Source organism: Ylistrum balloti, unplaced genomic scaffold (assembly GCF_031769215.1).
Source record: "Ylistrum balloti isolate Yb309-2 unplaced genomic scaffold, AGI_CSIRO_Ybal_v1 Utg370432, whole genome shotgun sequence".
Classification (NCBI taxonomy): Eukaryota; Metazoa; Mollusca; class Bivalvia; order Pectinida; family Pectinidae; genus Ylistrum; species Ylistrum balloti.
The window spans coordinates 21040-45535 of record NW_026782290.1 but is presented as its reverse complement, the minus strand read 5'-3'; the positions used below and the strand labels follow the sequence as shown (position 1 = coordinate 45535).

At 34.1% G+C, this 24496-nt stretch overlaps 3 protein-coding genes across 3 annotated transcripts; 2 read left to right on the top strand and 1 right to left on the bottom strand.

Annotated features, from left to right (window-relative positions):
- Window positions 1–299: 299 nt before the first annotated feature.
- LOC132554712 (uncharacterized) lies at window positions 300–12530 on the bottom strand. The gene is made up of 17 exons (XM_060219023.1): window positions 12397–12530; window positions 11945–12007; window positions 10784–10816; window positions 10072–10253; window positions 9088–9247; window positions 8481–8577; window positions 7652–7737; window positions 6959–7123; window positions 6559–6640; window positions 5926–6080; window positions 5123–5285; window positions 4763–4843; window positions 4076–4224; window positions 2701–2818; window positions 1966–2107; window positions 1502–1634; window positions 300–1061 (listed from the first exon to the last, which is right to left on the bottom strand). The coding sequence occupies exons 1-17, from the start codon at window positions 12519–12521 to the stop codon at window positions 923–925; spliced, it is 2073 nt and encodes a 690-aa protein (XP_060075006.1). The 5' UTR covers window positions 12522–12530; the 3' UTR covers window positions 300–922.
- Window positions 12531–17065: 4535 nt separating this feature from the next.
- On the top strand, window positions 17066–18090 carry LOC132554716 (uncharacterized). Its single transcript, XM_060219028.1, has 4 exons — window positions 17066–17148; window positions 17302–17398; window positions 17525–17660; window positions 17798–18090. Exons 1-4 carry the CDS (start codon window positions 17066–17068, stop codon window positions 18088–18090), a joined length of 609 nt encoding a protein of 202 aa, XP_060075011.1.
- Window positions 18091–20784: 2694 nt separating this feature from the next.
- LOC132554715 (uncharacterized) lies at window positions 20785–21803 on the top strand. The gene is made up of 4 exons (XM_060219027.1): window positions 20785–20867; window positions 21015–21111; window positions 21238–21373; window positions 21511–21803. The coding sequence occupies exons 1-4, from the start codon at window positions 20785–20787 to the stop codon at window positions 21801–21803; spliced, it is 609 nt and encodes a 202-aa protein (XP_060075010.1).
- The last annotated feature ends 2693 nt before the right edge of the window (window positions 21804–24496 follow it).

The window sequence follows — 24496 nt, the reverse complement described above, 5'->3', positions numbered from 1 at the left end:
TACTAACAATAATTTTTAACAAAATAAAATACAGTTAGATGGAAGGCAAAAATAACAGTTGTCAATACTATACATTATATCACTGTAGATTTTGTATTCTCTCCAGAATTTACAATATCCAGGTTTTAACTCTAGTTCCCATGGTTATCTTACAATCATATATATTTCCTTCAATTTGACTCGGTAAATCATCATGTACTGACACAGCTATATAAATGATGAACCTACGATGTCAACAGTAATGCTAATAGTAGTAATACAACATACATGTTGATCTAGATAAGGTTATAAAAGGCCACTTAAAGCTATTTCAGTCAGACATCTATCCTGACCCAGTACTCCAGCTTTTTTTAGGGATACCAACCATTAAATTTAATTACTAATTTGCCTAGAAGTATTAGGCATGAACCTGAACCATGGATAGAAGTTATTTACTTTGGAGTTCTGAGGTCAAGTAGATGTTTTACTACAATAGCTATTATATATCCTACCTGGGAACTCTCTGACCTCTCAGAATGATATGTGGTCGGATATGGAAGCACTAATATGACGGCCATTAAATACTTTAAATATGCTAGGGTACATCTTGTTGGAATAAAATTCAGAATGAAAATTCTCATACATTGCATATATGTACACATAGTCTGAGACAATAAAACATTGTTGTTTTAAATCTTATGCAGAAATACCATTAAATTCATGGACTTGAACTTGCTGAAAGGCATTAAATGAAATTTTGGGAACGTCATATAGCAGACTATTCTTGATAATAAGCTGCAGCTTTTTGCCTTGTCGGTCAGGCATGCATCTCATATGTGGACAAAAAAAAAAAAACAGAAAAAAAGTGATATTAAGAAAGGCAAACATATTTGAGAGGTCACCAACAAAAACAGCACCAATTTCATCCATGATAGAAAGGTCACTATTTATTTTGGTCCATGTTCTGTAGCATTGCTTGTCGTAACTTTGTAACGACAACATTCCAACGATTCCTCCACTGCTGCAGGTTATGTTGATCCACGAGCACCCAGGGAACAGTTGACTGGGCTGGCTGGTCCCACCTTTATCATGGAGGAATTGGGAGAGATCAGCATTGTAGCAGGTGTAACAAAATTTGCTCAGTCAGGTATTGTAACAAATATCATTATTCTAGACCTAATTTCGAGGCAAGAAATGACAAATTTCAGCATAATAGTGTTAGTCTATAGGGCACAAATCTAAATACTTTCCAAAAGTTTATAAACTGTTGTGTTTAAGTCTATAACATATATACATTGTTGCAATTTCTTGGAAGTTGGTTAATTTTTTCAGTGAAAATTACTGCAAATACTTTCATAAATACCATACTACCTGAAAGTTTAAAGAAAGGTCAAGAAATGACACTTGTAAAATTCTGTTAAACAACAGGAGAGAAAATAAGTGTCCTCTTCATCTTACTTCAAAAGTTATCTGCCTAAATAGGGTTTACAAGAAGGTAAAACGGTTTGTAAAAAACACTCACCAGTCCTGAACAGTCTGATTGGTAGAGTTTGCCCCAACTAAACACTTCTGAGCCTTTTCGATGCGGTCTTGAAGAGCAGGAAGTAATTTATCCAGCTGCTTCCTGTCATGCTCACTGATGTCTTCACAAAGGTCTATCATCAAAGAATCAGTTCAGCATTAGTTACTACATATCACCCAAAAGTTAACTGGCAAAAGGCTCAGCATTACTTCACTGAATCGTATGTACCACATTGTATCATGTGAAGATTCATGGTTAAATGTAATTCATTTGTGTGCAAAAGTACTTAACTTAATTTGAAGATTTTAATAATTGACTTTATCCTTTAACTTAATCATATCACAGATTACTCTCCACATTCCTTTAAAAGTTTGGCAATACAGTGATGATGAAGTAGCGAAAGTCCCCTAAGGGTTCTTTGTTAAACTTTTTGTTTATTTGTTTTTCTGCATGTTTCTACTTACCTTTTATGACATCTACAACATCTTTGTCTCCTTTCTTTGTTCCAAAATGGTGCAGCATGTTGTCATGGTGATCTAACTGTTGTGAGATACTTGTCAATTTTGACTTCTCCTCCAGACAGTGTGACATTATCAACTCTGGTCCCTACAATAGAGAGTTAAACAATTCAGCTTTTATTTGTCAAACAGAGCAGATAAAACAATATAACGTGAATCGTGTGCTAACTTTGGTGACCCTCTAAGACTCAAAGTCTGCTTGTTTCATTATTTGAACTTACTTGATGTAAACCAGTAAAATATTTTCTTCACCAAATATTAGTGTTCCATTACCTAGTTAAAGCCATATTCCTCCAGAATAAGTTTATCTTTCACATTTCAATACCATAATTTATCACCTAATATGCAATTTCTGCCATGTTATAAATATGAGAATTAAAAAAAAGTTGTATGATAAACATGTAAGTGAAAGGACTTGCTATTAAAACAGGCACATAATCATTTTCATCTATAGGCTTGACCAGTTAGATTAGGCTTCTTCATTTAAAGAACTAGGGATCTAATTCTAATTTCTGATGAGCCTCAACTAAGCTCTTTGAGACCTGTACTAATATCAGCTGGTCAATCATATTTTATGCTAAAATATCACACCTGAAGTGCTGATGAACCAGTTGTCCACTTAAACGAACAGGCCCTATGTGTCATTTAAACAAAAAAGTATATAAATAATAGATTTTGTACCAGATACACAGGAAACTGTAGGCTACTGGAGACTTCTTGTAAGGCCTGACAAGATGCAGTAGAGACCTGATTTGTTGGCTGGTTAATTGACATGTCCATCACAGCGACTTTAAAAGGACTGGAATACAAACACATTCAAAACTTAAATGTATTTGATATAACACCAAATGACTGTAGAGTGATTGGTCCAGGGGTTAAAACATTCCTGGGATTATACTCAAAACATTACAAGGTTTATCATGAATAGCATCGATTGCAATGGAGGAAAATCTCACATAAAAAGAGAAATGTCATAAAGTTAATAAACATAATATGTCAAGGAAAAACAAGAAATAAAATGCATTTTGTCACAAACTGAAGCTTTTCCACAATATGTCCAAAATAAAGCAAAAAAAAAAAAAAATATACAGGTATATCTTTTCTGTAGATAGTTGCATTTCCTCCAAAACTAAAACTGGTATGCCTGTGAATAACCTACATGAGAAACTCAGCTTTGTTGGTTATGGATGTGGTGTTTGGTGAAACATACAAAATAATGTTTCGAATGCATATATGCCTATACCAAGTATTAATGTTTTTGGAAAAAACTGGCAGTTTTACTACATCTAAATCTGTCTGACCTTCGACCCTATGACCTCGAATGTTTGTCCAAAGTAATTTTTTCATCATTCCCTACAAGTTTTAACTGTATATGCCTATACCATATAAAGGGTTGAAATTTTTTTTAAAAAATTGGCGAAGGTACTTACTTTTCAGTATTGATGACCTTTGACTCAGTGACCTTAGAATTTGGTGAACAAAATCTTTTCAAACAAAATGGCATTTTGCACCATCCCAAGAGGCTATACCCTCTAAGGCCACAAATTTTGCTGGTATTTTACATTTCAATCATATTGAGCACTTATTTCAGTTATTTGTCAAAGCAGAGAAAATGATTTTTTCAAAATCTGAAATTTTGATTTCCCTTAAGGTAGTGATGCTAGTGATCACATTTGATTGGAATTGACCCAGAAGTTCTTGAGAGAAAGCTAAAAATGTTACAAGTTGATGAACAACACATCACAATGACAAAAATGATGACAATAAGTCACCATGAGTCAGCATGAACACTATCAATATACGCATATGAGTAACATTGTTTGCTGAACTTGCAATAGTTATCAAATGTTATCTTTGACTTTTTGACCTTGAGTGATGACCACCTTCATATGATAAAAGGACTTAGTGTTATGACACAACAGGGTAAATATGAACCAAAGCTGTTGAGGGGTCCTCAAAAATTGTGAATGCAAAATGATGGGAAAGACATGGTCAATACCATGTGCCCCCTATAAAACACTTACAACAAACAAGGAGAATTTGTATCAACATTTACCTGTCTGTCTGACTGGAGAAGAGCAGACAAGGGAGAGTCAGACCAACAAACCTGTCCATTTCACTGACCATACACCCATGGAGGCCATTAGCAAAGGACTTAACTTCCACTTGATGAGAGAGAAGGGATCTTTGAATGTACTGCTGAATCTGTCAGAGAAAGTTTATACACTATTGAAAACAGATATTTCAGAGCCAACTTACACATAATGATCTAAACCAACACCAGACAGACATATTCTGATGATATCTATGAAATCAGTATAATTGTTTTTCTCAATATTTTACATTCGCAAAGAAAAATCAACATTTAATTTATCAATGTAATTACTGTTTATATGGTTTTTTCTTAAGAGGTTTGATTAAAATCTTAATATTGTATTTTCATTAGGCAAACTTTACATATTCAGTGTTAGAGTTGTTTCCTCCTACTTCTCCATGATTACTAACATGTTTTTCACTGAAATATGAACAAATACTATCAAGATTTGTTTTACTAATATTTTCAGGGTTTTATATCACATCATGTAATTACTGTGTTTTTTAAAGAGTATCTTACAATTCCCTAAGCCTTCCTAAGGTTCAATAACCAGTTCTATATATAAGTCACTGTTTCTAATCTACTTGTCCTGTATTTTGTTTCCAATAAATCCACAGCACAAATTATGTTTTCTTCCGGTAGACTTACCTCCCTTTGTTGTTCATCAAGTCTTGATATTGCATTAGCGTTTTGCTTAATGAGGACACGAATTAAGTTCTGTTTTTTGTCCTGTATAAAAAAAGATGGAATTCTTAAATAACATCTAATGAGGGTAACTGCAATTAAATTAAGATATCTCAATGTTCTTTCTAAAGATGAACTAAATTGTTTATTTTCTCTTTACATTTCAAATTGTCTTCAAGACTTGAAATCTGTGGTGAAATTTTTACTTTATTGTTATAAAATCAACCATTTCGTTTGACAAAATTGCTTTGTAAATATCAAGAAATAATGCTGTATTTCATAAACCACTAACCTCCAATAAAGTAAATACATCAAGATACTTACAGCAATCTGTCTAAAATCCTGTATTTTCTGATACTTAGCCAGCAGCATGTCCTTGTCTCGTAGTGATTTAACAATTCTCTCCTTCAGTAAGTCGGCCTCATCTATACAACAGGTCAGGGCAGCTCGCTTGCCTGCTAACTCTAACTCATAATCCACCAACTCCCTAAATCGGCAAACAATAGAATATATATATATATATACAAAAATACTATTTGTTTTGGAGCCACATGTTCAGTAATGATTGATTATAAAGAGTAATTACTGTTTCTCACTGACATTTATTACTAATGATAAGTTAGAACTTAATCCAGTAAAGTGTCTATTTTCACAATACAAGGATTTCAATGTTGATATGTGGATCAACAACTAAGAAGGTTACATATGTGACTTATTGTAGATGACACTGGTAACTATCATAAAACATATAATCACTATGGTAAGGGCAAAAGGAATCGCACATTTTTATAGAGATTAATTTGACAGACATCTGTTTGAATGTACAGCCTTTCATCTTTAACCTTCTAAAAACAAAGCATTTGGTCCAATAGGTTTACATGTCTAGAACCAAAGAAATGGCTTGAAACAGAGTACCTTCAATTTCCATTCCAAGTGTTTTCACTATGGAAAGAACTACAGGAATTTTATAATTCCCCATAACAACATGTTGACGTAAATGAGAGCACACTTGAAAATTAACATTTCATTAATCAATACAAACTTGGTCAAGTTCATCAATTTCACTACTGCCACATGACATTGAAAAAAACTCCCACACTATGTATATCTTCTGATGGTATAGCTACCTCGCCTTCTTCAGACTTTCAGCTTGTTTGAATGTTTTCTTCAGTTGATCATCAATCTTCTGTTTCACATTATGTAGCTGGTCATCTAACTCCCATGTCTCATTCTTGTGTTTCTCTGTCTCTATAAATCTTTGGATTTGTTTCAGCTGGCTTTCCTTTAAAAAGCATACAAAGAAACTATTACACAATTGTGCCTACATCCTTGAACCTTCAGAGCTTCAGAAGTTTAACTCAAATGAAAAAAAAAAAAAAAACAGAAAACTTGAAAAATGTCGTAAGACATGGAGGCTTCTTTTCAAATGCATGGAAGTATTGCTGCTGGATGACTTTACAGAAGATGTCATGTGACCTTTGACCCTTTACTTTTGACTCCCTTAATATGAATAGGTATTCAAAAGTAGATTTTGATTGGATAAATATGAAACAAAACTGTTGAGAGGTTCTGAAGATATGACATTGAATTTAATAGAAAAAAAACACAGTTTCACTGTAATTCCATTATACTAATTATACTTAAAGATTATAAAAATCAATCATGAATATCAAATTAAAGGTCCAAAGTCAACCATTCATTCAGTAAGATAACAGTAACTTCCACACCTTCACTATTACTGTACTACAAAAACTACTTACCTCTAATAACTGGTGAACACTTTGTAATAGAGATGGTGGTGAGGAAAGGTTGGTCATTTCACCTGGCTTCTCATACTTAAAACTGAAAATTGTTCCAATGGTAATATTTTGCAGTTTTTTTTTTACTTAAGAAAAATTGCTATAACATCACATGCTATGCTATCTTGAAGTTCTTAACTTAAAACCAAAACTGTAAACTCAAAACTCCAAGTTATCATTTCAGATACAGTTTGTTAGTTGGTTCAGCGATGAAAATATATTTAATGTACAAAATTACAAGACATAAACTAATAACTTTTAGTTAGCATTCCTATAAATATTGACAAAGAAGTTAGGAGAAAACAATAACATTCATGGACAACATGTACTATTTGTCATTTTAAAACTTTCGAAAACTCACCGTAGACGCTCTGCATCCCTGCGGAGGTCAATGGAACTTGTCTTGTCACGGAGAGAGAGACTTGATTCCTGTGTATTTACCAGTAAAGCGGAGTACGTTTGCTGCACTGAAAACTCACGTAGCACATTCTCCACTTCACTCCATAACAATTCTTTCTTGCGTTGACTGAAATTAAGCCAGTCTTTTAAACATATGCATAAAGTATAAAAACAGCAACACAAATAGCAAATATATTTCAGAAAGCTAATAGTTGCCATGGATATATCAATGAATACTGATACTGAAACTGGTTCACTAGTTGTCTGCCAGCTGAAAATCATTCTAATGCTTGATAGTAGCAAACATACATGTGAAATGATATCTTTCGAATATATCACTTTCCCACGTACACACAAGAAAGAGATCTGAAAATAAAGTATTGCAACACATTGATAAATCTATGTATCACAAAACTGATAATTTTTCCATTTGATGCAACACTGTATTTCACCAATCACAGTTTCAAGTCATGATATTTTTTTCTCTCAAATCTAACAGACAGCAAAATGTATGCAACATACATGAGCTTTTCTTATTCAGTATTCATGTCAAAAAGACTTTTTCAGAGAAGGACAGATTGACTTGACTTTGTGTATCTGTGGTATATTGGAAATGAACAGAATCAACCTAAAATTTAAATATCGGTCTACTTACATGGCAGTTATTTCTGTACCAAAAGAACCCTGCAGAAGTGTATACAGGAAGTGTCCTACAGAGTCACATGTTTCCCGCACCTTTTTCTTTAAAACAGTCACATTTCATCATTTTAACAGGAATGTTTCTAAATGAATACTTCTTAATCATATATTGTTTACTTTGAAAACTAATGTGTGTTGATGAATAATACAAAATATCTGGAATGAAATCGAAAAACTGTCTGCTCTTTATTACACATCTGGTGAAGCTAGATATCGGCTCTGCACATTATAACAGATATTGAGCACACCATTTGACATAAGAGACTATTACAAATTAATCAGGACATGCAAAATTAAACATGAATAAGAATGTCTGATATATATGGAAATCGTAATTTTAAACTACTATCCAAGACATCATACCATAAAAAATATAACATCAAAGCTCATCAAACTATTTTCTTCTTTTCTTCAAACATTTGTGTATATCTAGAGCACAATAACACCAATGAAAGTATTGGAACAATGAATGTAGTTTCAGTGGGTAGAATTCATTAAGCAGCATGGAATAGACTGTTTACAAAATTTCAATTCTGACATGTCTTTTCACTAGCATCTTTTGCCAAGTTAAAAGATCTTTCTATCAAGTTTTGGTTTTAAATGTTGGCAAATACTTTAATTTTAATTTGACATGTTTTTGCCATTTTTGTTCGATTTAATACTTGCGGTTTTAATAAAATATGCCCCTTTAACCCACACTGTTGGGTTGATTCAATTCCTGAAACACTTAATTAATACCAGTAATTAACAGGAACACATAGTATTGAGTTGTCGACTTTGCTTACACTGCATCTTGTCTCCAATCCTGATGAATTGCTGTAGTGGTCATCATCAGTAGAACTATGTTTGCGACTGTAGTATTCATCAGACTCTGTTGCTTTTCTGTCAAAGAAAAAAATTTTCAAATAATTAAGAAAAAAATTAAATAAAAATTTTTAAAAAAAATCTCAAATAATAATAAAATTTCTCTAGGATTAGCACAAATTCCTTAAAAAGTGTCTTTCAGTCAAGTCTGCTTTTAGGGACACACAACTTCAATGTTTTCAGCATGTTTAAATGTCCATTTTGTTTTGAGAATGTAATTAACACTGTATAACTGTACTACAGTTTTAATATTTTGTATTTATTCTTACCAGAGCTAGATTACATGGATTATACTTCACCCCACTGACTCCTCTTGAGTATCTTGCAGTTCACAGAATAACGTAGTTGTGTTTATACAGGCATAATATAATATAATTTCATTGATTATATTAAGATTGGAAACCTCATAAGAATGACCATGATCCTACTATACAGAATACTATTATGGGACACTTCCAGTAGGGACTCAATCAACTGGAACTGATTTATTAATATGGTTTCATTGTACAAGAAGTAATTTTTTTTTACTTTGCTCTGTTGGTGATATGGTTTATGCGACTGTTGATTCTGAGACAGTACTCCTCATACATATGAATTGTGGTTTGCCCTTGCTGGTTGAAAGCGTGGAGCAGGGCGGACTTTCTCCGAAGGTCTGTTAAAGCTGAACATGCCAGAGCATAGGTCCTCTCTTTAATAGAAAGATAATCATATCATACAAAGACAAACCTTAATTACTGACAGATTACGAACACAAACATACCACCATACATATATATATATATAAATATATACCTACAATGTAGACATTTTAAATGGACAGGTAAATATATTCTGTAAATAATCTTTAAAAAGGGTTTCTTTATTTGGGAGCTGTAACCTCCAATACTGATGAATGATTTAGTTGTACCATACTATTTGCAGTAATCACCAATGTTGGTTGTAAGTTGTTTTTCTGAGAACATGTACTAATAATTAAAAACAGATTTATACTTCAAGTACCCATTAGTGTAAATCTGACACTACAGTTCTAGTTCACAGATTAACTAATAGGCATATAGTGTATGATTGCACTTTGATTTAACCCTTTCGGCACCAAATATCTCTCACAATGTACAGCTCAGCGCCAAATATCTCTCACAATGTACAGCTCAGCGCCAAATATCTCTTGCAATGTACAGCTCAGTGCCAAATATTTTCCGGAAAATATCCGAAAACAATGGCAGCATTACTAAAACAAGCATATCTTGGCTAATAATAAAGATATAAAAATTGTCGACTTTAGTCGCCTATGGCGGCCTGTCTGCATGTTGACTTTAGTCGCCTACGGCGCCAAAAGGATTAAGATAAGATATCCACAAAGTAATATGTTACAAATGCATGGACAGGTATATGGTATAAAAATACTATTTACTGTCAATGTAGTACTGACAACTTTAAAGTTTCTGGTTGTAATTGGAAAGAAATTAATTAAATAATAAAAGAAAAAGGATGAATATGTGCCAAAACACTTACGTGTATCTACAAGTTCTTGTTGTTGTCGTTTAAAGTCATTTTCCAAGTGACTAAGATCTGTGATGATGTTAGTTACTTTCCCTGCTAGCCGAACTCTTCTATCTAACAAGTTCTGTCTCTCACTGTCATATTTCTCATCTGATTTGAAATTAACCTTGTAGGTCCTTTTTTTCCTCCCTTTTCTTTGTTTCAGTAAAGGAATTCAATTCAACTATAAATCTATTTCATCTTTACTTTTCACAGGATAACTTTCCTAAACACAATATGAACAACTTTAAAGTTATTATGATACATGTTCCTCTTACTTCATACTGTTACATGGAATTCAAGGAATTTAAAACATGTAGAATAATCATCCTGATACTCCAGGGGTTACAATCACTTTAGCTCTCTGTACCCCTGGAACATGTCATGCCAAATTGAAGGTTCCATGTGCAACACCTTGTGGACAAGAGGAAAAGACTAGTTTGATCCTTTGATGCACATCAAACGAACCTCAAAGTCACATAACAGTATACTGTAATGGCTAGGAAAATGAGTGTTGCTCCTTTGTAATCTTCAAAAGGAGCATATCAGACTGTAAATCTGGAAACAATGAAATTACTTCACTTGTGCCTTCAATTTTTCTATGACATGTTCCTGGGTTACAGAGAGTGAAAGTGATCGTAACCCCTAGAGTATGAATGATATTACATCTAGAGATCAAGGATACAAAGTTAAATTGCCTTGCACTTCTTTAACAGTTCTGAAACAAAGCAATGGAAATGATGAAAGTCATACTGATTACTGGTTTATGATTACAATTACATATTATCCAAAATAATATTAGAGAGAACCAACACTCTTTAGGTCGTTGAAAGAGATAATGTTCCTGGATGGATACCCAATGGTATTCACTAGAGATCCTGTGATGTGGGTAACATAATGTGAAAATAAAGGATTCTCAACATCCAAGAACGGCTGTTTATCTTTATTATTGGCACATTGTCGACATGTTTCGACCGCTAGCCAATAATAAAGATAAACATATTATTATACATATTATGTACAAACACAAATAGTCACTACAAACAGTGTATGTCTGTATTTATAAGTATAGTGTAGAAAAAACATAGACCTGATCTACAAAATATATCAAAACATTTTCCTTACTGAGATTCACTGTAGGTAGGACCTACAAGCGATCCTGCCAACCATTGTACGATCTTCATTGGTTATATAGAAGTTATATAGAAGTTGGATATTTGTCTTTCTTTCCTCTTCTTCCCTTTTGTCAGCCTTTAGTAAGCGCTATTATGTACTTCGAGAAATAACAATGACATACTATAAATTGTAAAATTCATGAAGGCTACTCATCAACCCTTTTGTTTTGTGTATCAGTCTCAAAATAACCAATACACAACTAGAAACCACCGGGAATCTACAGACAAAATCTAAAAACGATTCATCCAGCAGTTCTAAGTAAACACTTATACCGTGAATCGGTTACAAACGGACAAACAAGGAGCCGTTTAAATAGCCAACCATCAGATGGTGTGGGCTGATGAATATTGCATAAATCCTGTTTCAGGCATACTTTGTACCTTGATTATGAAGTTACTCTAGGAATTATGTTAAGGATCACATTTTCATCCAATCAGCCATGCTATAAAGGTCACTTTATATTTTGATAATAACTTTATGTAAATAATCTACTGATTACAATTATTAAAAAATTAAAGTTCAATTAGAATGCATACCTCTGTATCAATATCTGTTGTTATCGAAAGATTGCAGAATTTAGTGATAAAAGTCTATGCAATAAATTTCAAGGTTACTTGAGAAAATAATTCCAATAAATTTCTGGAGAATGACGTCCAACTTTCATACTTACTGTGCACTATAAACATGAGATGTAACAAACTTCCATATGTCTTTCATTTGTCCACGGCAAATGCTGAAATGAAATAAATTTGTATCCATATAAATCAAACAGATATAATTTACTTATTTTTATCACAAAATTTCTATTTGATTATTTCTAAAATGAAACCTGCTTAAAAGTATTGTTACTTTCAGTTGAAAAAAGAAATATTTACTCCATGCAAAGACCAATAAGGCAAAGTTATTCTAAGTCATGCAATCTGCAATAACAGCATAAAATTATTGAACTGTCACCTGTCATTTTAAACGTTTATAAATGGCTGTACAATTTCTTTTTCATCCTTCGCCCTGAACACACATACTGTATTCATAATTAATAAGATTCATTAGCTAAGTAAGGCAGCGTTTTGCTGAACGTGTAACAAAATCTTACCTTACATGATAACTTTAATTAGATCTTACCCTTTGAAATCATCTGCAGAAGGCTGTCGGACACCTACACCCTGTGGCCGGAAACGCATCTCTTTCGTGGCCCACTTATGTAACACCACAGCCAAATCACCGTCATCTCTTCGACTTGAGGTCATACTGCTAAGTTCCTTCCTTTTTAATATAAGACAATTCTTTTTAATTATATTATGTATATCTTCCTTCATGGGGTCTTTTTCTCAAACAGCAAAAGATACCTAAATTATATACAAAATGGACTGAAATAAATAAATAAATAATGAAATGAATGAAAAATTATCAACATCTTTTAGTTTAGATCTGTCCTAAACTACCTCAACAAGGTACCATTGATGAAGCTATATATAGGACCCTGCTGGCTGTGAGGCCACAATTTCAATCATTGTATAAGCAAGATTGAGAACTGCCATGGTATGCAATGTCAGATTGCAAATGAATACCAGTATTTTCTAGTTTTGAGGAATTAGATAATGCTGAAAATTACATTGTGTAGACTGTATATCCAATCATTTGCCATAATTTTTAGACAGTGAATTTAATTGAAACTAAACAGGTGACTAATCGGAAACAAAGGCTGGTAACATTAAACACAGTTTCTAAGCACTGATGATTTTTGAATTACCAAGTACTGTGAAAAATTAAACAGAGTAACTCTCTATGTTGCTGATCTAAAAAAATGTTTTCTTTATTTTATATGAAAAACAGTAAGCAATCATTTTATTCATTTTTCAATATACACCTTATAATGTAACACCTTGATTCATTAAAGAAATCATCTAAATCTTCTTCCTTGGTCTACTTAGGGGTGAAAATTATGTCCAGATATATAACACCAAACACACTTTGTAAAACTTGAAAAGCTCACCCTCTACAACAAATTTAAATTGATTTGTGTTTACCTCCTAAATAATCTGGATTGTATAAGAGTACAAAAAATAACAAAATGATCTCTTTCCCATACATCTAATAGTAATTAATGAAACTTTTCCAGAGGACTTGGGTCTTAAATACTACATACTTATTGTGGAGATAAAACTACAGGGGTTTCTGCTCGTTATGAGTAGAGGTTATTGTACTGGTGTATTACTATAAATCCCTATTTGTTAAGAAAGGGGTGGGGTGGGCTTTCGTTAACTTGGATGTTTTTAAGCAATTCCTTGGTGTTGTATAAGCTAAAGGTTAATTTGATTTGCTAAAGACCTAGGGAAAATATAAGTATCTATTTACAAACACTAGCTATAGAACAACATATATTTCAACAGAATTTTATATTTCACATAAGTAGCTAAAAAGCTTGCATATCGAACATGCGGTGGAAGCTTCCTGTATATTTCTACAGAGCTGTCTTGATAGTGTTGAACTTGTGATGTCACAGATTTGAGCCACATAGAGGCGATCACCACCAAGTCTAAGATTTGCATAACAGATTAATCCCAATATCTGGGAAACTGAATTAACAAAGATATACGCACTTTCTTGACCTTTTATTGTGATATGATGTATTTTATATCTAGATATAGCAAAGCCTTAAGGGTATACTTTAAAGTAAAAAAATTAAAATATCTTTAACTTATTTATTGTTCTTAAACTCAAGATCTGATGTCTCGGACTGTCAGACTCGTCATGCAATATATACCTTTGCAGGTTCTTGTTATGATTGTTAACGTGTAATATTGGATATTTCATATTCATGTTATTGTAGAACCTAGAAAATCGGATAATTAACGTTTAACAAATCACGATATACATTCAACCACACATGTATATAAATCATAGGTCTTACAGATAGACATTTTCTGTTTGAATAACAACTTATTGTCTGTGGCATATTATCAAATAACGAGTAATTAAAGTAGAGACTGACGCGACGGCTGACCCATGTACTACTAAACTGTTGAATGTTGTTGGCAAGCCGTGACACATTCGGCAGCAGTGATTTTATTTTACTTGATGAGCAGTCACATTTATTCAACTGCAATAGCTGAATACAAATCATGACAAATTAGGATGTTTGTTTTTTGAACGACAAAAGATATTAAACAACAGCAGATATATACTTAGATTGTACAAACTTTACCCAGTGACAGTTCAGCCTTTAAGTTAAAATTTCCGCCATCTGCATACCGGAAGTTGACCAATAATTTCTAATAGCTAAAATGATACTGCTGTGTCGGGCGTGCTAAATACGGAAAATTCTATTGTTTTAATGCATTATTTCTATTTCTTTAAAAGCATCACCTATGCATATAGTTAAATCGAAAAGTCGTATGGTGAAATCACAGCTAATATGCTTGTTAGAACTTGTTCCAGAAGAAGATGAGCCAGTTCGGGTACTTTGAAATCTTACCTTATATTAGGCCGATCATATGCAGATTTTGACGACATATCGCGTCGCGCATTCGCGGATTTCTCGCTCCAGTTGAACGATTTTTATATAGATTATATAGAGGCATTTCAGAAAAATATTGATGTATCGTTTTGTAGATAAAAATTCCGAAATGTATGCCTCTGATTAGTAAATTATTCATGTATGAGTTAATGTTTCAGTTACAGGAATTGGGTGTAGTGACTTTTCAATGGATTAGTTATGTAAAACAAATACTGGTTAAATGATATTTGGCCCTATCAGAATGTAACAGTGATGAATAAAAATTGCTTGAAGCATTTAGTACAATAGAGGCTATTTTATACAAAAATGGTATGGTGATATTGAAAATGAGTATCCGTTGTCAAGTGTACTCTATTTTCAAAGTTAACTTTGAAATTGAAAAGTATCTTTTGAAACTTAACCATAAAAACAAAAATATTATGTGTAGATTTCGCTCGTCCAATATTCACTTATCAGTAGAAACAGGTAGATGGACAGGATTTCCGCGAGAGGATAGCTTTACAATTTATGTACTGAGGAAGTAGGTGACTATTTCCATTATCTATTTAAATGTAATAATCCAATTATTTGTCAATTACGACGTAAATTCATTCCGTAATACTATACTTTAAATACCCAAATTTACACATAATGAATGGTATGTTTGCCTTATGTAATGTTAAATTACTCAACAAAATATCTAAGTGTAACCCTTTGTAATGCAGGGCCATTTAACAGAAGGCGAAGACTTCGGAGATTCTTGTTCCGCACATTATTTCTGGTAACACAGGAGCCTACAATGCACATTACATGCATTACAGTTAAATATAACATAAACAGATAATTATAATTAACCTACAACGCAATATTACATATTGGACCAATACTCACCAGGGGAGAATGTGCAAGTAACCCGGTGCTGGCCAGGATAGAGAATTACGTACACCTGGTTACAATAGTAAACAGAAAATATTCGTCACAAATTTAATTCTATTGGCAGGCTAGTATTGCATTTAATACATTGTACATAATTACTATTGGACTTGAAAAAAAACCACGGACTTCTTGCTTGAAAATTAAGAGCATGGATTCATGTTGCAACTACCAAGCTGATGGATTACATAATTAATTGACTTATTGACTGCTATTTATAAATGTAAGCCAAAAATCTTAATGAGAAATAAAATGTACTAGTTCAATGAATTCGAGATTTGCTCTGTACTATGTATTTGTATTGGATTGAAGCATTGCCACAGTAGAGAAAAATGTCTTTTTAAAAGTACCGGTTAGGGCCAATTAGAGAACTTCATAATTTCGCTCCCCAACGCTATGTCGACAGAGCGAGGAAGCGAGAACGCATTGGTTTCCGTGTTACCATATCGTCGTGAACTCACTCGCGAGATTGCTGGAAGTTTTTTTTTATTTTGCTCTAACCGTCCAAACATATGGATGGACGTTTAAGACTTTTTGATTAATAGTTTGACTGATAGATGCAAGATGGACATTCACAAAGTAGTCTACATCTACGATCGGTCAAGAATACCGGGTTTCTTTCTTGGTGATAGGCACCATTACCATACTGTAAATCATCTACGATTCGCGGATATTTATTTTCGCGTGTTGAAATTTAATTATTCTCTATGGCATCGACAACAAATATTGATGTCACATAAAGATATTCATAAATAATGAAACGGATAAACATTGAGGGAACCGGAGACTTAGTTCCAAAATCACAAATAAAAAGAGGGCCTGTGAAATTTGGTGCAGTAAATTTAGTAATTAATGAGCGACATTTGAAACGGATTTTGCCGAATGGACTAAATTTCATGCATACACCGATATATTCTTTGAAAGGAAACCAACTTCCAAACACTATCGCCGAAGATCGTGTTACACAGTATAGAATACGGACAATGTAGATTTGATGTAGATTTGCACTGTTCGAAAAAATGTCACGATGATGATGATGATGATGATGGTTTTGAGTTGACGTGGGCTTATTGCTATGATGCTCACGTGTTGCTTTGAAAACAATAAATTCCACTATAACTCCAGTTTTATATAGAAAAAGAAAACGCTCTTAATCTGTAGGGCCATGGTATCATCAAGAGATATCTGCCGTTTCGTGAACATTTATTGAACAAATAATCGCATGACGTCACGATAGATCATGTAAAAGCCAATTGTGACGTCACATTTTAGTTGCTAAGCTGCTTAGCAATCAGTGAAGGCGGAGATGATGAGTCTCTTCCCAGGATTTCGCTTTATGTTGTAAAATCTCGGCTTACCATAATGGATATCGGGTCATTCCTGCTATTTGTGGTAATGTTGAGCGTAATGCAACAAGGTCCGGCTGTATACAGCGACCTTGTTTGGTAAGTTGTCTTTATAAAGTCGCTACCATGACTGTTTTGACGGAATGCACGATGTCGTAATTGAAAACTCATACTTTTGTGAACTTACTTGAAATAATGCTACATCTGTTTAAAGAAATATTACATCTTTAGATTTCATTCTCTTTCCTTCAGCGTGGAGCCCGAACCAGGATATGTCCAAAGATTTTACCACTATTTCTCCGCATCGGAATTCGAGAAAGCTTGTCCAACAACTGCCGATATTACACTGGTAATATTCTTATTTTTTGACACATTCATTCAATCTAATCGTATCCAATTTTCGAACATCAACTGTTTTTCTCAAGTTCAAAATCGTTTTCATGGTCAAAATGTAATGCATTTTTCATTATTTCAGCAAATTGGAAACGAGATCATGTGTACTCTCTTCTGTACTCTTGTAAGCCTACTGTTAAGGAACGCTCCAGCTATCGGGAAGTGTATCAGAAAGGGATACTCAACCGTAATGTCGATGATCCATGAATGGAGGACGCGTAAGTAATACTGTCTGATGATTTACGTCCTTCTTTTTGTTGTTTTAACTCAACATTTCGTTTTCTCCATCATAAAATATAATTATAAAGTACATTGTTTGTAATTAACAGTAAAGAAATCATTTGTACTTATATAGGTCCGTCACGTTGTCCTCACTGCGGAACTGTCCCATGTCAGGCTAAAAGAAGGTCCTTGTGGAAGCCCTCTGGATCTCGGAAGAGGGATAAAGCCAATTTCGCCGAGCGGGCAAAAGCAATGGAATTGTTCAACTATGGACTTGAATTATCCGTGGTGTTGACTAAGGAGCTTCCCAGAGATGACCTTTACTGGCAGAGGAAATTCTGTCACCAGTTTGAAGAGAAGCACATGGTGCTGTTTCCACTTTGTATCCAGCGCCAGATCAACTATTGGTACCCAGTTCCCCGCTAGGTAGGTACTCTGTTTCCGCTCATTCCCTCTTCCGACATCCTCATTATTTGATTTGGTTGTTCAAGATTGTCTATCGTCAGTACCGACGTCATTCATGGAACATCATAATGTCATCCGAATGTATTTAAGGCGAGACACGAACAGTCAATATTGACAGTAGTTGAATGACGTTCATATCTCCATAACTACAATTAAACCTGATAGTGTTTGTATACCGGTAAGATCTTGCAGCGAAAACGTACCTACAAATATAATCTATGATTGTGAACAAAGAAATACAACACGTGAAGTTCTAAAAACGTATATTTATTATGAAGAAGTCACAGTAAAGTCAACCGCCTTTCTTCGCGGAATTACATTTTTGAAATTGAAAATGACAAGATCATTTGGCTAGAATTGATTTCATTGTGTCGTCCGATCAATCTAAAATTAAGCTAGCACTCATGACAATGCAGAAAATGCCTTCAGTAAGATTGTATTCCACAAGGATTTGTTTCTGTTACAGATTCATTTCCTGTTCTCTGAGAAGAATGTTGAGGATAGTCGAATGATGGAAGAGGAACATATTGGATTGACGTCATCATTTTATGTTATAATCCGTGTTGTGTGCCTTGGATTTTATTTATTTCTTATTTTGTTATGGCCAGATACAATCGAAATATATTGATCATTGAGATCTCTTTTGTGTCAGAATATATATCAGTGTTTTTGTTTGTATTGTTTTATGTACTTAGTTTATGTACATTGGATGACCGTTCTATCCACGGTATGATGATATTTCAGAGATTTCGCCCCAATAAAAAAGATAATTCTTTCTATAATCAAAGTTGTTTTTTTATCGACTGTATTTACATTGAACAATGTTCGGTTCCGATTTCTATAACTTGTGCCTGTTGTATCGATACTTTTGAGCAATTTTATACTCGCAGTCTTCCAGGTTTTGTTAAAATTATTTTATTGTTCGACGTTATAGAATAATGCAAAGAGAAATTCCTGTTTGAACAAATTATTTAGTAAGTTATTTAAGTCAATAATCAGCCACATATGTAAAAACAATAACATCCCTCAGATATTACAGATGAATTCGAATGGTATTTGGTAACTAAATCAAGTAAGCTATACACATGATACTTCCAGAGAAGAGTCAGAAATTGAAATTGCAACAAAGCAATGTTGATTTCTTGGTAAAAGGCTCCATCGCTACTTCTCACTCCGTATACATTTAAATACATATGTATGATGGACATTGGAACACAATTGACGAATGAAGACAATTCCTGACTCATTCCATGTCCGGGACTCAAAGTCAAGATCTACGGCACCGCGTAGTAATCGAGGAATACCTGTCCTTTTTTTGCGTCAAATAATAGAGATGACTCTAGGGTTCATCATAAGAAGGAAGACGGTTATCAGAGGTGAAATAGTGACCACAGTAATGCGAGATATAGTCGTAGTTCAGTTTTTGGCAGAGTATACGGCCCCAAGTTCATTTGGTTCGATCAGGGTACCTAAGTTCCTGACATAGAACATAGTACTGCGCATCAAATCAAGGACCCGAATTACTGTTGTTTTTTGACACAAAAAATCAGTGATTGGTCAAGAGGTCTCCTATAGTTTCCGACAAAATGGAATGTTTAATCTGAAGCTGGCGAATCCCTGTGTGACATTTTCATGTGTGACCGTTTTCATTTGTGACTTTGGAAGTATAGAGCATACGCAAGCACCAAATAATGGCAGAATTTGATACATGGACTGAACATGATTGACTTTGATAGAACAAAGTAATTTGAGAAAGAGTATTTGTGAAAACATACACAAATCCTCACATCGAACAGGAAAAACGTATATAAAAAGGGAACATTTCGATTTGTTCAAAACATTGAAAACCAGTCTTAACTGCAATGGATCTAAGTTTGATCGATTGCATGGAACTATCAATGGAGTTGGCAAAAGAAAGATTTACACGAAGACTCCTGAGAATAAGGCTAGATGTTCCAGCATAGCAAGCGTCTTCTTTTTCACCGACGACATCCGCTATGTAGATCAATCCAAGTAAGTAATTTCATGTTCTCAAATGAGAACAATTTGTCAATAAAAATGTTCCTCCGAGCATTTTTATGCCAACTTAAACCATAGCGGTCCCTCAACTGAACTGACTAAATTTGTTTGAACTGAACTTGGTATCATAATTCACTTAGGAACAGACACAATACGGAAATATTGTTTATAGACGGACGGACGGACTGACTGACGAAAGGACGACAGGACGCTGTTCTGGTCCTTATATCAGTTAATTGACAAAATTCCCTTTCTCTAAAAGTGGAACAGATTTGTGCTGACGTAGTGTTGGGCCAAAGGTTGTATCGACATATTGCATTCAGTCTTAAAAAAGGTTAGAAATGTTACCTCAGTATTAACAGGAATAATGGTTATTGCTGAACCGTATGTATATTAATTCGGAGATCACAATAATATTCAGAGGTTCAAAGGATACATGTAACATTCGTAGCGTCAACTGTAATGTTTTTATTTGTTTTATCCAAGAGACAATAGCATGACATCACAGTTGGGCATGGAGAAGCCAGTTGTGACGTCATATTTTAGTTGCTAAGCTCTTTAGCAATCAGTGAAGGCGGAGATGATGAGTCTCTCCCCAGGATTTCGCTTTATGTTGTAAAATCTCGGCTTACCACAATGGATATCAGGTCATTCCTGCTATTTGTGGTAATGTTGAGCGTAATGCAACAGGGTCCGGCGATATACAGCGACCTTGTTTGGTAAGTTGTCTTTATAAAGTCGCTTCCATGAATGTTTTGATGGAATACACGTAAATGAAAACTCATACTTTTAAGAGCTTTCATGAAATAATGCTACATCTATTTAAAGAAATATTACATTTTTAGATTCCATTCTCTTTCCTTCAGCGTGGAGCCCGAACCAGGATATGTCCAAAGATTTTACCACTATTTCTCCGCATCGGAATTCGAGAAAGCTTGTCCAACAACTGCCGATATTACACTGGTAATATTCTTATTCTCTGACACACTCATTCAATCTATTCGCATCCAATTTTCGAACATCAACTGTTTTTCTCAAGTTCAAAATAGTTTTCACGGTCAAAATGTAATGCATTTTTCATTATTTCAGCAAATTGGAAACGAGATCATGTGTAGTCTCTTCTGTACTCTTGTAAGCCTACTGTTAAGGAACGCTCCAGCTATCGGGAAGTGTATCAAAAAGGGATACTCAACCGTGATGTCGATGATCCATGAATGGAGGACGTGTAAGTAATATTGTCTGATGATTTACGTCCCTCTTTCTGTTGTTTTAACTTAACATATCGTTTTCTCCATCATAAAATATAATTCTAAATTACATTGTTTGTAGTTAACAATAAAGAAATCCTTTGTACTTATATAGGTCCGTCACGTTGTCCTCACTGCGGAACTGTCCCATGTCAGGCTAAAAGAAGGTCCTTGTGGAAGCCCTCTGGATGTCGGAAGAGGGATAAAGCCAATTTCGCCGAGCGGGCAAAAGCAATGGAATTGTTCAACTATGGACTTGAATTATCCGTGGTGTTGACTAAGGAGCTTCCCAGAAATGACCTTTACTGGCAGAGGAAATTCTGTCACCAGTTTGAAGAGAAGCACATGGTGCTGTTTCCACTTTGTATCCAGCGCCAGATCAACTATTGGTACCCAGTTCCCCGATAGGTAGGCAGAGTACACTTTAGATGGAGGTAGTATAGATAGAAGTGAACATATGTCCTTCTTGTTTTCTCTTGCTGACCTCGACCTTCTTCACCTATAAAAATGTGCTTTGGTATTTGCTATGTATTGATAATATCGTAAGAGAAGGTGCCAATTGTCAGTACCGAAATAATATCTTAAGCATCATAACGTTATCTAAATGTTTGCATCATGTGGTTTCTCTCACTTTATTTGAGGCAGGACGAAAAGAGTGAAAACGACACTGATTCAAATACATTTATCCTGAGTGTTGCTATATATGGTGGCGATAGATAGAGATTACAAGGTCAGTGTCGTAAAATATCAGCTGTATTTTGGCGAGGGTGAAGAAGAATAAGAAGAAAAAAAAATAAAATTGGCGAGCCTCTTGTGAACCACTTTTGTCTTTCTGTTCCGAGCCAAAATACAACGTTTATTTCAAGACACCGACAATGCATTCTATTTATTCTGTAACTTTTATTGAATATCAGACAATCAAAACTTAAACAGTTTTGTTGTTCAGTCTTTGTTTACTTGTCCTTGACGTTACGCTGAATTTTGCCTGATGATGTACGGCAAAATAATTGCTCCAAGCAGAGTTGTACTTCCAAACTTCAACGGAAATGACAGCGATTTTAAGAATTTTCGTAAATAAACGTATTTATTACAACATATAAAATCACATTTACTTAGTTAATTCAGAGCGTAATTATGTCGAATTACCGTACGTGTTAACATACAGGTTTTATCGCCACTGCCGAATACAGTAAAATATAAATATATGTGGCAGGGGTATTTCTATAACGATTGCAGGATAAATATAGGTACATTGGTTTTGGAAATCTGAACATTTGTCAGTACTCATGGATAAAATGATTGAATACATCCAACTCACATTTTTTGTGAAGAAGAGACACTATAGAGTAAGTCTATTGTTGTTTAGCTTTGCTTGTACTGAAAATGACATTAGTCATTGACGTATTCACTGTTTAAAGTAGGCTAATACGTATTATAGGTAGTGTTGCTAATATTTCAGATTCCGTTCCTGTGCAACGAGAAAATTGTCGAAAATAGCCCAATGATCGAAAAGGATGGTTGGATCGACGTCATCAGTTGATGTGATGTTCCGTTCGGCGTGCCTTGGATGTTTTTATTTGTGTTTTTTATGCGGTCAGATGTAACCGGGACAATTTTAATCATTGATGTTCTAATCGTTTTTTCACCTTCATTTTGATCTACATTTGTCTGCTCTTTGTTGCTGAAAGTTTAAAAAAATCCTCCTACAATATTAAAAGTTTATTGTAGTCAGTGGTCAGTTTAAATCTTTCAGTGAACTCCCCTCTCTGTGGTCCTATGTAGTTTGTACACAATGGTCAGTTTAAATATTTCAGTGAACAACTCTCTGTGGTCCTATGTAGAATGTACACAGTGGTCAGTTAAAATCTTTCAGTGAACACCACACTAATAAATAAATATGGAACTGTCACACCAAGTTCTATACAGAGGAACGTTTTATCTTTAGTTGTCATTTTTAAAAGATTTTCTTTCCGATATTTAAAAGCATCAATAACGGTTACATGACAATGTTTATTGGTCAAAGTTGTAATTAGTTGTTACCAGATATCACTTTTTTACGGAGTTCGAATTAACTGTTTTCGATCTAGTGTTAATGAAGTATTGATGACCAATTACTGTTTTGGTAATTTAGAAGAATCATCACCTCATTGATGAATTGACGTCCCTTGTAAAAGCCATTCGTTTTTATTTGATAGTAAAAGAAACTCCTGTATCTTTTATGATCTTTTTTGACAACAGTCAGAAATATCCCAATCACCTTCTCTCTGAACTGTGAATGATATAGTATCATCAAGCTGTGTTTACAGTAGTACAGTTCAGAATATACACATTTATTTGATGTTGTTCTAAAATTACCTGTTAGTAAGAAAACTACGAAATATACTAAATTATGGGGCCTGTGCATCTCTTCGTCTAGATTTTGACTTTTCTTTCGATCACTTTTGATTTTTTATCAGTCGCCTCCCCGGCTTCCTAGCATCACTGACTTGTCACAGAAGGGAGAAACGGCTATATAATGCAGTTTAATTCATTGCTTGAATTTGCTGTATATAGCACTGAATTTCGCTTAATAAATGCTATTCACATGTGCGTTGTTTGTACAATTTTACGATCTAGCGGCTTTATACTTAGCTTTCTGGTCATACCTTGTATCTATCACTTCACTTCACTTCATCTTATATTCTACTGACGCAATGGTGTTATGTACACCAACGTTTTCTTTTTTAGTCTTATAAGAGATGAGTTTGTGTTTAGATCTGGAACAAAGTCTGCTTTTCGGTATCAAACATGCCTTTCTTATGTTTGTAGTAAATATAGATTCAAATTGCTGATAGTTTATCAATTATAAAATTAGAACTTTTAAACTTAGATATTTCTCAATGACGCATTAAAATTTTTAAATCGGAATCATAGGATTTTGAAGTTGCATACATCGTTTAAGTAAACTCTGAACACGTGACATGATCAGCTGTTCTCAGACTCCCTAATATCTATGGTAGCCTATTTAATTGCTAAATGGGACAAACTTCTTTATTGTCCTCGTGGATACTCATGTACAGCTATTGCCATGGTCCATTATAAAATAAATATTTTCCATGCAA

Excerpts from the sequence above, each read along its gene's own strand:
- LOC132554712 (XM_060219023.1), bottom strand. The coding sequence starts at position 12,521 with ATGACCTCAAGTCGAAGAGATGACGGTGATTTGGCTGTGGTGTTACAT. Across the intron at positions 10,817-11,944 it reads TCTCATGTTTATAGTGCACA|AACTGTTAAAGAAGTGCAAG; the intron begins GTAAGTATGAAA and ends GCTTTGTTTCAG. Across the intron at positions 4,844-5,122 it reads AGGATTTTAGACAGATTGCT|GACAAAAAACAGAACTTAAT; the intron begins GTAAGTATCTTG and ends TTTTTTATACAG.
- LOC132554715 (XM_060219027.1), top strand. The coding sequence starts at position 20,785 with ATGGATATCAGGTCATTCCTGCTATTTGTGGTAATGTTGAGCGTAATG. Across the intron at positions 20,868-21,014 it reads ATATACAGCGACCTTGTTTG|CGTGGAGCCCGAACCAGGAT; the intron begins GTAAGTTGTCTT and ends TCTTTCCTTCAG. Across the intron at positions 21,374-21,510 it reads GATCCATGAATGGAGGACGT|GTCCGTCACGTTGTCCTCAC; the intron begins GTAAGTAATATT and ends GTACTTATATAG.
- LOC132554716 (XM_060219028.1), top strand. The coding sequence starts at position 17,066 with ATGGATATCGGGTCATTCCTGCTATTTGTGGTAATGTTGAGCGTAATG. Across the intron at positions 17,149-17,301 it reads GTATACAGCGACCTTGTTTG|CGTGGAGCCCGAACCAGGAT; the intron begins GTAAGTTGTCTT and ends TCTTTCCTTCAG. Across the intron at positions 17,399-17,524 it reads CAACTGCCGATATTACACTG|CAAATTGGAAACGAGATCAT; the intron begins GTAATATTCTTA and ends TCATTATTTCAG.